The 12,452-nt window shown below is 35.4% G+C and overlaps 1 protein-coding gene across 5 annotated transcripts in view; it reads right to left on the bottom strand.

Annotated features, from left to right (window-relative positions):
- The window catches only part of FYB1 (FYN binding protein 1), a 199,322-nt gene that overhangs the window by 181,600 nt on the left and 5,270 nt on the right, over positions 1-12,452 (bottom strand). For 2 of the 5 annotated variants that reach the window (XM_074282609.1, XM_074282615.1), the window contains exon 1: positions 2,004-2,138. The exons of 1 other annotated variant lie outside the window; for it this stretch is intronic. In XM_074282609.1, the coding sequence (XP_074138710.1) occupies positions 2,004-2,066 (63 nt within the window). In that variant the 5' untranslated portion in view covers positions 2,067-2,138. Of the gene's footprint in view, positions 1-2,003; positions 2,139-12,452 lie in introns of those variants that run through there. 2 more of the 5 variants (XM_074282611.1, XM_074282612.1) reach the window with 2 other exon arrangements.

Raw genomic sequence — 12,452 nt, 5'->3', positions numbered from 1 at the left:
TAGGTAGAAAACTGTTTTCCAGTTTTCTGCTTTTCTTCTAATCTTGGTTGCATTTGGCTTTGTTGTGCAAAACTTTTTAAATTTAATATAATCAAAAATATCTATTTCACATTTTGCAGTATTATCTACCTCTTATTTGATCATGAATTCTTTAGTTCTCGGTAGATCTGACAGATAGGCTATTCATTGCTCTTCTAATGTGCTTATGATATCATTCTTTATGTATCAATCATATACATACTTGGCATAGTCCCTGATGCATAATATGATCTACATAAACATTTATTCACTTCCTATCCATCCTATACCAAGGTTACTTGAAAGGACTGGGAATATTTCCCTGGAGAAAGGAAGACTTGGGGAGATCTAAGAGTACATGACTAATCTCTTTTAGTGTTTAAAGGAATGCAACATAGGAAAAAAAAAAAGATTAGACTTGCTTTTTTTTGGTCTTAGTACAGACTTAGGAGGGTTCTGGAGGTTGCAGGGACAGGCAAAGGTTTGATGTAGTGAAAAACTTTCTGATAGAAACATTTAAAAGAAGAATGAACTGCCTTTAAAAGCAGTGAATTCATCCTAAGCAGAGAATTTCAAGTAGATTTCACTGGTAAATGACAGTATAGAGAGGATTCCTACATTTCTATGGGCTAGGTGACCTCTTGGGTCCTTTTATCTCTGAGATTCTGCAATTCTTTGTCAGCATGTTTTACTTCCTCCAAAAAAAAAAAAATTGTAAACATATTAAAGACAGAGATGATCATATTTCTCAATATCATAATGAGACATTTAGTGCTCAGTTAAAGTCTACTCAAAGTCAATGTCCATTCTTATACTTCTCTCTGTCCCCCACAATACCTAGCAGGTAGTAGGCATGCAGGAAATATATGCCAAATGCTTGTTTGCATTTCCTTTTTTGATGTCATTTAAATTTCTTTTATAGTCCTCAAAATCCTATCTGATATTTTCTTTTCATCCCCCCATCCTAGCCCACATACCCCTGACTGTTTAGAACTCTACAAGCTAAGTAAGAAACCCAATGGGCACATAGTAGGCACTTTATAATCATTTATTGATTGACTTATAGATTGATTATGCAGTCTTCCCCTATCCTATTCCATTCTGGTCCAATTGGAAGCACATGTTCCACACTGGATGATTTCACAGGAACAGAATACCTGAGCTGGAAGTGCCCTTAAGGATCAAATATTCCAATTCTCTCATTTCACAGATGAAGCAACTGAGGTTCAGAAGAGGGTTAGTAAATTGTGCAAGATTATATATCTCATCAAGATCACAGATTGGAATGAAAGCCAGATTCCCTGGTCTCACCAGAATGGATGGCTTTATGCCTTTCTAATCTTTATCTGTTACCCTCCCACCCCCTTCCCAGACTCAAAGAGAACCAGATATAAAAGTATCTTGCTTTCTTCAACAATCTTCTGGCAGTTACACTTTTTCTTTTCTTTCTTTTTTTTTTTTTTAAATCAAGCTCTATTTGACAAAATATCATTTTGTTATTCTGTATAATTGGTAAAGATTCTGGTAACAAAGTATTACAGAAAAACCACTAAACAAATGCAAAGTAGTTTTGTCTTTAGCTCACTAGGCGAGGTGCATTCCAGGCAGTTTTAAATTAACTTTAAGGAATCTGACAGGGGCAGGGTAGTTTGGTTATTTACCCCTAAGAAATTGATTTTTCTCTTTTTTTGGACAAACCATATGGCCAGCAACCAACCTAGAGGAGAGAGTAAACATGGTTCTCTTAGAGATGAAAGGATAAAGCATAAGATCATTTAACAGGAATCCTTTGGTAGTCCTTAGTTTTTTCATAAAATTGGTAAATTATATGGAAGGGTTTCCAGGTGGGAAGCTGGAGAGAGCTGGAGAGAGCAGGAGAGAGCGTTGATACGCTGGGTACAGAGCTCACTCAGGAGGACAACTGATAGGAAAAAGCCCAATACCAGCCACTCTTAATACTCATACTTTCCCAGATACCCCCCTACCTTTCTCCTTGCCCTGCTTTTCAAGTTCAGTGCTCTGTTAAGGTCAGCTGTGTCCTGGTTCATTTATCATGTCTTCCTCTGTTTATCCTCAATTGAGAACTGAAACTGTCAGAGCTGAGCATGCCCAGTCAATCCAGGTAGCCTTTGCTTGCAAATCAGAGTAGAAATAACTACACCCTTTATAATCTTTTCATTGTTTGTTTATATTGGAGATCTCAAAAGGAGATATTGGAAACTCTCCTTCCCCTTCCCCCTATTCCTGTCCATGAGTGAGTAGATTGATTCAAATAGTGTGCGTCTTACAAATATGTTGCTGGAGCAGCTGCTTTTGCTGATGGGCTTTCATGTAAGTACATGGACAGTTCCTGAAACCTGAAATGTAGCACTGCCTCATGCATAGCCCTGGCTACACAGGCTAAGAAAAGTGTCTTTGGTAAGAATGTACTTCTGTGATAAACTAAGTAGGTCAAATTAACTTACTAACTCTGTGACTTTGAGCAAGTAATTTAACCCTTCACTAAACCTTCGTTTTCTCATTGACAAAATGGGGATGATACCTCTGTCACCTACTTACCTTATAATGCTGTCATAAGAAGCACAGATGATAAATATATGAAAAGCACTTGCTTTGCAGAGCACTTGAAAACATTATTATGATATTTTATTATATATTATACTACTATATGATATTATTTTATATATAATTTTATTGTTCACCAACTCCCCTTATAAGTACAGAGCCTCATAAGGCTCAGAGTTTAAAGAAAACAAGTAGATCTCATATTAAAGCCATTAAAAATAACATTGCCTCAGGTCTTTCTGTTCCCAGGTCTGAGCTGTGCTACCTAGCTTCCTCTAATGAGTTACCATGCCTTTTTCCTTATTAGGTTGCAGATTTGGAAACCTACAGCATCACACGCCCTTCTCCAGTCAGCTATAAAAAAATATTCTTTAATAAAATTCCCTTGGGAATTGGAAATTTAGTGGATGCCCATCATTTGGAGAATGGCTAAACAGGTTATGATATATGAATGTTATAGAATATTATTGTTTTATAAGAAACGATCAGCAGGATGCTTTCAGAGAGGCCTGCAGAGACTTATACAAATTGATACTAAGTGAAATGAGCAGAACCAAGAGATCATTGTACACAGTGACAAGATTATATGATATCCATTCTGATGGATGTGTCTTTTTTCAATAGAGGTGATTCAGGACAATTCCAATGGTCTTGTTGATGTAAACTGTCTCACTAGATCTCTGGGAGAAAGGGTGGACCTGGCTTAGATAAACCTTACAATCTCAAACCCTTCTTGCCTCTGGGAGGGGCTCCACCCTCCAGTTCAGTGAAGTGATCTCCACTTATACTTCAATTGGAGCTCTTGGTCTGGGGGATAATCATCATCCTTTATTAAATTGAAAATTAGTCCCTCAAACTCTTCTGGAAATTGCTCCTTAACTCTGGGCCACAAAAACCCAATGTAATCAAAGGCTGAAACCCCAAACCTTTGCTAAAAATTCTTTCAGGATTTGGCTGACTGAGAAAGATGTTTTCTCAGTGTAATAAACCTATTTTAGGGGGATTGTGAATTCTTTTGCAAAGCCTGTGACACCAACGCCGGCCAGGGGACCACTTGACCTCATTTCTCACATCTCAACAATGTGATGAAGACCCATCTGAACCCAAAGAGGACTGTAGAGACTGAGTTTGGATCACAACGTAGTATTTTCACTTTTTGTGGTTGTTTGCTTGCTCATTTTTCTTTCTCATTTCCCTCCTTTTGATCGGATTTTTCTTGTGCATTATGATAATTGTGGAAATATATATAGAAGAATCTCACATGTTTAACACATATTGGCTTACTTGCTTGTCTAGGAGAGGGGATGAAAGGGAAGGAGAAAAATAATTGGAATACAAGATTTGCAGAGGTAAATATTGAAAACTATGCATATGTTTTGAAAATAAAAAAGTTTTAAATTTTTTTTCCTTTTGATGCATAATTCTTTTGCATAAGTTTACTTTTCCCTTCCCTCTTGGGGACTGTCACATTATCTCTTGGAGAGATATTTGCCACTAAATGAAGGAATTGAAATGAGTAGGATAAGCTGATCAAGTCTCCTTCACATTTTCAAATCCCTTAAATTTAGGGAACTTTCATTCTTATTGCTGCAGTAAATGGTACTAATATATCCTTTATATATAATCATCTGCTAAGGCTTATCAATTTAACTCCACAATAAATCTCATATCTGTCCCCTTCTTCCTTTTCATATAGTTATTACTCATATTCATTCCTTATTTCTCTTGGATTATTGCAATAACCTTCTTTTGGGACTTCCTGTATCCATTTTTGTCACTCTCAAATCCATCCTTCACATAGCAGCCAAATTGGTATTTCAAAAGGACAAATATGACCCTTAGTCTCAATGCAAGGAAATCATAGCAGGATAAAACTGCTTTTCTAATTTGAATGAAAGTTAACTCTTAAAATCTGAATTTTCTATCCCTAAGAGCAAAATCTACTTTTAAGAAATTGGTAACCTAGAATTATAGAAGTCTAACAGTAAAAACTTGGCAAACATAATAGGAGGGAAGGAGTTATCAAAAAGGAGTTACACTAAAAAATGCCCTAGAATATACTGGAAGAAAATCAGGGTGTGATTGTTAATTTTTTAGTGTGAATATTTATACTTCAGAATCAGTGGTTCTATAAGTCAAGGTTTAATTATTTGTTTTCTTGATATCCACATTTAAAAAAAAATTGGAGAAAATGCTAATAATGTAGCTTAAAATTAAAAGCATATCAGATATATATTCTCTTTGGAGAGCTGATTGTTAAACATTTACCAATCAGCATCTTAATATCTCTTAATACAATAGTCCTTATTTCTCATCTCTACAAATTCCTGACTAAATTTACAAGAAGTATCTAGTTCTTATGACATGAAAAGTAAAGACTGTAAGAACTCTGGTCAGGAGGAAGCTCAGCATTCATAAGGAAAAGGTCTAACTCTTATCTAAGGCATGAATCCTATCTATAATACTCCCAATATATAGCTATCTAACCTCTGCTTGAAGATCTCCAATGAGGGAGAATTCATTTGGAGTTCTCCAAATGGATTATATTTTCTTTCTTTTTCTAAGTGGCTCTACTAGTTCCATTGAGCAAACTAGAGAGCAACCATTACATAGAGGGCCAGAAAATCATGTCACATGAAGATTGGTTGAAGGAACAATGATACTGTATGAGGATGTATTCTGATGGAAGTGGATATCTTCAACATAGAGAAGAGCTAATCCAATTTCAATTGATCAATGATGGACAGAATCAGCTACATCCAGAAAAGGAATACTGGGAAATGAGTATAAACTGTGAGCACTGTTTTGTTTTGTTTTGTTTTGTTTTGTTTTTCTTCCCAGATTATTTTTAGCTTCCAAATACAATCCTTCCTTTGCAACAACAACAACAACAAAATTCAGTTCTGCACATATATATTGTACCTAGGATATACTATAAGATATTTAATATGTATGGGAATGCCTGCCATCCAGGGGAGGGGATGGAAGGAAGGAGGAAAAATTCAGAACAGAAAGGAGTATAAGGGATAATGTTGTAAAAAAAAAAATTACCTATGCATATGTACTGTCAAAAAAATGTTATAATTATAAAAATTAATAAAATTTTTTTAAAAGAATAAAAGCATTTTGAAAGAAAAAAAAAAGATTGGTTGAAGGAAATGGAGATTTAAATGACATTGAGAAGACTTAAAAGGGCATAAATGGTGCAGTCTCCCACAAAATCTGGAGTCAGAGGAGCTGAGTTCAAATTCTGCCTCAGACACTTACTAGCTGTATGACCCTAGGTAATTCACAATTCCTGATTGACTAACACACAATAACTATTTTCAAATATCTGAAGGGCTATTATATTATTAAAACCTTAGACTTATTTTGCTTGGTACCAGAGGACAACAACTAGGACCATTTAGATAGAATCTCTGGGACATAGATGTTTGCTCAATGGAACTAGTAGAGCTACTTAGAAAAAGAAAGGAGATATTCTCCATTTGGAGAACTCCAAATGAGTTCTCCCTCATTAGAGTTCTTCAAGCAGTGGTTAGATATTGGGAATATTACAGATATGTATTCATACCTTGGATACCTTATCCTTATGATTGATGAGTTTCTTCCTGACTGTAGTTCTCACAATTTGTGCTTCTTTTCATATTTCCTTTAAAATATTCCAACTCAACACAATATTCCAAATATGTTTTCACGGAAAGAGTATAGTGGAACCTTAACCTCTCTCATTTTGGATATTATTCTTTTATGCAAAATGCAGCCTGAAAATGCATCAGTATCTTTGTTCACTGCCAGATCACAGGGCTGATTCATATTAAATTCACAATCCACTAAAGCACTTGGTTGTTATTTCCCTCCCTCCTCCCTCCCCCATAGAAAATACATTCTAGCCACATCTCTATAATCCCATACTCTTTGTATTAACTCAAGTGATTTTGTTGATCTAACATTTTATCTCTAATAAATTTTATCTTATTAGCTTCAAACCACTATTAAACCCTGACAAGAGTATCTGACTTCTTGACTTTCCCTCCTCTAGTGTATTACTTATCTATTTGGCCCAACTTTGTACTATGTGCAAATTTGGTAGAAAGCCAAGGCTAGAGTTCTGAAACTCATCTTTCATCATCACTAGCATGTGTCTTACCTTCCTTGTGTAATTCCAGAGAAACTGAGCAAGATAGAGATTAGAGAGTATTTAATAATTTATTAAATGGGAGAGATTTACTGGGACCAAATGGATCCATGGTTTGATTCCAGAGCTGAATGAAACTATCGTCTCCAAGAATTCAGCAGTGAATGTCAGGTATAAGATTCTTTTATAAGGTTACAAGAATGATGACATAATGGGAGAGGTACTTGGTTGGGGATGATGTGACGGGAGGAGGAACCTAGGATGAGGACTACATAATGGAGGCAGGCACCTAGGATGACATAATGGAGGGAGGAACTGGAGAGGCTCCTGATATTCTAATGATGTCTAAAATGGATAAAAACTTTATCCCATAACACATTAAGAGGGAATGATGGTAGCCTAAGGTCTAAGATATAAGACCTTTATCCTAATATTAAGAGGGAATGGTTATAACCTGAGGCAGAGTAACTGAATAGGAAAATTAGGGAAATTGGGTCAGGACATTAAAAGGAAACTGTGCACAACACTTGCCTTCCCCCAATCCCAGACTAATTGATTGCTACCAGGCTTGGATAAAATGCATGTCAAAAACTCTGACTTCTCATGAGATGGAAGAGCACTAGACCTTTCCCACCACCTACTTTGTACTGCCTCCCAAGTTCTTACAATCTTGTATTACTGTCTTCTCTTTGTTTGTACCCTTCAGTCCTATACTACTATAATCCAAGAACCCTGAGAAGAAATAGTATCACTCAGACCAGTGATGTACCCTTGAGGCCTCTCCATCTGACTTGAAGACAAGGGTTCTTTAATGTAATCTAGTTAGAGAGTAGGCTCTTTGAGAGCAGGGTCTATCTCAATTTTTCTATTTGTTTCCCCAATACTTAGCAGTGTTCTGCACATAGTAAGCTCTTAATAAATGCTTTCCATCCAAGTATTCATTTATCTCCTTGAGACTAGCAACACAATGTTCTTATTTGATTCTCACAAAAATCTGGTAAATATGTTATTTTTATCCCCAATTTACAGATAAAGAACTGAGGCAAAAAGAAATTAAATCATTTTCCCAGGTTCATACAGCTAGTTTCTGAAGCTGAATTTGAATTCAGTTCTTCCTGAATTCAAGGCTCTTCATTACATCCATTGTTCCACCTAATTGTCCACTTAGTTCTTTGATCTAATCTAATTCATCACTTTTTTTTGATTACAGGGATATCATGAGGGACTTTGTCAAATGGATTATTAAAATTAATTTATATCACATCCATAACATTCTATTAGTTACTAGCTTGGGAGAAAAAGAAAATAAGATTAGTCTGGAATGGCTTTCTTCTTAATGATCTTCTACTGGCTTATCTTGAGAAGCAGTATGGGGTAACAGGAAAATTTATGGCATCTAGTTTTTGCTTAGAAGGTCTGGAGTCAGATATCAATTCTGCTCATTATGACCTCATGAAAGAGATTTTTACCTTTTTTATGCCTTAGTTTCTGAATCTGAAAAGGGGATCTAAATGATCTTTTCATCTCTAAATCCTATGATAACTACTTATCTTTCTAAATGCCTTTGAAACTATGCCTTTGAAAGTCTGATAGTTAACTTCACCTGGAATTTGTGGAGGTAAATAATAATGTTTAATGTTTTGCGAGGTTTTCTTTTTAGAATAGTGGAGCATAATAGGAAGAAATATGAAATGATTGAAAGTGAAGTAATATGCATAATATGTACAACAATATTAAAAGAAAAGCAAAAAACCTAAACTGAATGAAGGGTAATTATACTGATTAAGTCATCCCAGAGAAAAAGAACAGGCAGCTAGGTGATGCAATGAATAGAATACCAGGTCTAGAGTCCAGAAGACTCATCTTCTTGAGTTCAAATCCAGCCTCTGACACTTGCTAGTTGTGTGACTCTGGGCAGGTCACTTAATCCTCTTTGCCAGTGTCCTCATCTGTAAAATGAGCTGCAGAAGGAAATGGCAAACCATTCCAATATCTTTGCCAAGAAAACTCCAAATGAGGTCATGAAGAGTTAGATGACTGAAATGAATGAACAACGAGAATAAGAGCAGAAAATGCCCCCCTCTTTTTTTGCAGATGTGAGGGCCTCTGAGTATGGAACATCGTACATCGTATAAATTGTCAATATTTGGTTGACATGTTGGTTAGTTTTCCTAAAGTGATTTTTTTCCCCTGTTTTTTTATTCTTTGTTACAAGGGATAGCTGAGTAGGAAGATGAGGGTGATAGAAAAGCAAGTAATCGGATAAAAATTTTAAAACCTTTATTTTAATCTGTATTATTAACATTTTCTCATCACTTTCTTAAGCCTATAACTCAAGAAAACAATAAATAAGTTCTGATTTATCTGATTGATAAATAAGATGTTTGCTGATTTCTGAAGTATAAACAGTCATGTTGAAAATTTAACAATGTGCTCTTAGGAACAGTAATATCCTGTTCCAGGATACTGTGTAAAACAAAATGTATCAATAAAAACTTTTTAAAAATTAGGACATAGCTTACTGTTATAGTTAGTACTTCTTTTCTTAAAATGTGTCAAGTTTAATAAAGCTTGATCTATCTAAAAAGCAAGGAGTTTGTCAGGTTTTACTTGTGTAGTTTACTCTAAGGCTATGACTGAGACTGGCAGCCTAATTTTTGGACTATGCCTTGGTTCTTGCCTTTCAAATTGCTGCTTTGCTGATTCTTGCTCTTTGGACCTCACCTAATCAGCCTTCAAGTTTTTTCCTTCAACCTTGCCTCTACATGGCCTCTAGCACCACATTTTTGGGAAAAGGTAGTATTTTTCAGGATTGAGTCATACCAGTATCTATGAATTAAACAGTGGATATGCAACATTTCAACCTGACTCAGCAACCACTAAACCATTTCCAAAGCTCAATTTAACACTCCAATGCCTCATTATATGATGGTAGGTTCAGAGTTGACTTGCCTCCAATATAACCTTCTTAATACTAGAGAAGAAATGATTATTTAGCAGAAACTGAACTGGTAAGTTAGAATTTTGAGATCTAGGGGCAGCTAGATGTCACAGTGGATAGAGCACCAGCCCTGAAGTCAGGAGGATCTGAGTTCAAATCTCATCTCAGATATTTAACACTTCCTAGCTGTGTGACCCTGGGCAAGTCACTTAACCCCAGCCTCAGAAAAAAAAGAATTTTGAGATCTAATTTATTAGTGAACCAAAAGGCCAGTATTATTTCTTTCTAAATCATTTCCATTCTATTGTATATCATAGGGGTGGGGTGGGGGGAGTCCAGCTATGTGAATTCATTGATAAAGAGCAGGGTTTCTTAAACTTTTTCCACTCTTGACTCCTTTTCCCCCAAGAAAATTTTATGTGATGCCAGGTATATAGGTATATAAAATAGGCATACAAATCAAACATTTACTGATAACAAATTATAATTTCATGACCCCCACATTTAGTTACATGACCCCATGTGGGGTTGCAACCCATAATTTAAGAAGTTTTAGTATAGAGAATCCCTGGATGAGTAAACATGCTCTACCAATGCAAGTGGATACATTCTCTGCAAATTATAGTCTTATAAAAATATTATTATTAAAATTTATTTTATTTTTTAATTTATGGTATAAAACAAGCATTTCCATAGCAAAATACAATTTAAAAAAAATTATTTCACATGATGATTGACACATATAATCTTAGATAATTTAACTTGAGTACTGAAATTCTGTGACTTGCTCAAGTTCACAATGTTAGGATGTGTTGGATCAAGGACTATAACTTAATTCTTTTTGGTTTTTAGGCTGATTTTCTACCCACTTGTGCATAATAACCCATTGTTGTAAAAATAAAATTGAAAAAATGTACCTATGTTGAATCCAAGCTATTATTACTTCTTAGTGGTATAATATAGAACCCCATCATCAAGGAGATTTAGGTTCAAGTGCCATTTCTAGAGATATATAGCTGTGTGACTATCTTACATTACTTAAGTCCTCTGAACCACAGGCAATTCTCTAAAATTTTACATGTTAGATTCAATTGGTAGCTGGAGAGTATGGGCTAGCTCCCTGGAGGGCTTTGGAATCAGCTGGAGTCAAGATAAATTAAAGTCCTTGGTCTTTAGGGGGAGAAATGAAAGAGGCAGGCAAGCAGAATTCTGGATTCTGGAGTCTGGAGTCATCAAACTCTCTCCTCCTCATCCTGTCACCAAGTGACCCTGGCTTTTCCCCTTTCTCTCCCCCCGTCCCCCAATCCTTGCCTATGATTATCTTAACACCAAACATTCAGCAAACACCAATAGTGAGAAGAGCCATTATCCAAATATATGCTAATAAAATCAGTATCTCATATTGAATAGGTAATTAGCCTTAAGTGCTCAGTTGTCTGATTCATACCTTTTTGGTAGCCCTCTACAGGTAGCCCTAGATTCTGCCAAGAAGACATTTATGATTGTATTATTAAGTATCAGGCATATTATTCTTTACAGTACAAGTTTTGGAATAGGTATCTCTTTGTAGGTTCTTATGCAAATTTAAATAACTATGACAGAAATATTACCCAGGAAACCACTCAAAGAAACACTGCTGTAGGTAAAATGGGCCCCTATCATACTTTGTTATTGTCACACTTGGTAATTGTCAGGCAAAGTTTCATGAGCTTGGAGGAAAATATTTCATTTTCCTTTTTCTTTGTTAGTACCCAATCACAAACTCAGATAATTTTTCTTTTACTAATGGTTTGCATGTGAATGAAAACTAGGTAGAAAGAAGTATCATTCTCATTTGAAAATAAAGGCATTAGTGGTTTACTACTCTTTCAAAAACATTGGTGGTTTACTTTAGAAGTGCTCAAAGAAGCCTTTAATCTCTTCTGTTTCCCTGCTAGCCAAAAAAGGCAAAACTGCAAAAAGAACAGGCCTTTATGAAATAACTAACTACTCTGTTCCAGGCACAGTGTAATTAAAAAAGGCAAAACATAGTCATACTCTCCAATGAATTCCCAATCTAATAGGAAGATAGTGTACAAATAACTATGTATAAACAAGATAGAGGAAGGATAAATTGGAGCTAATCAACAGAAGACCATTAAAGGCATCATGGAAATCTTTTTGTAAAAGATGGGATTTTTATTAGGAATTGATCCTCCAAGTCAAGGACAGAAGGAAGTAGAGATGAGAAAAGGAAAGTATTACAGGGATGGGGCACAGCAAGTGAAAATGCTTGGAATCTGGGCTAGGTGCTGAAGAAACAAAGACAGAAATAAAACTTCTCATCTTTAGGGAACTTACTTTCTATGAAGTCAGGGAGCAGAGAAAAGCATATAGGAATAAATGCAAAATCCATACAAAGTAATTTCCAAGGAAAACGTACATGGTCTCATATGAAAGATTTTGCTAATAATATAGCAGTTATTGAACAATGCAAATTGGAATAGAGTAAAAAATGGGATGGGAGTACTTGAAAGGATAATTTTTTTATTATAGTTTTTTATTTACAAGATATATGCATGGGTAATTTTTCAGTATTGACAATTGCAAAACCTTTTGTTCCAAATTTTTTCCTCCTCCCTTCACCCCCTCCCTCAAATGGCAGGTAGACCAATACATGTTAAATATGTTAGAGTATAAGTTAAATACAATATATGTATACATGTCCATACAGTTATTTTAATGCACAAGAAGAATCTGACTTTGAAATAGTGTACAATTAACCTGTGAAGGAAATAAAAAATGCAGATG

This window comes from Sminthopsis crassicaudata, chromosome 1, assembly GCF_048593235.1.
Source record: "Sminthopsis crassicaudata isolate SCR6 chromosome 1, ASM4859323v1, whole genome shotgun sequence".
Lineage (NCBI taxonomy): Eukaryota > Metazoa > Chordata > Mammalia > Dasyuromorphia > Dasyuridae > Sminthopsis > Sminthopsis crassicaudata.
Note: the sequence above shows the minus strand (reverse complement) of the source record. Positions and strands in the feature narration are given on the sequence as shown.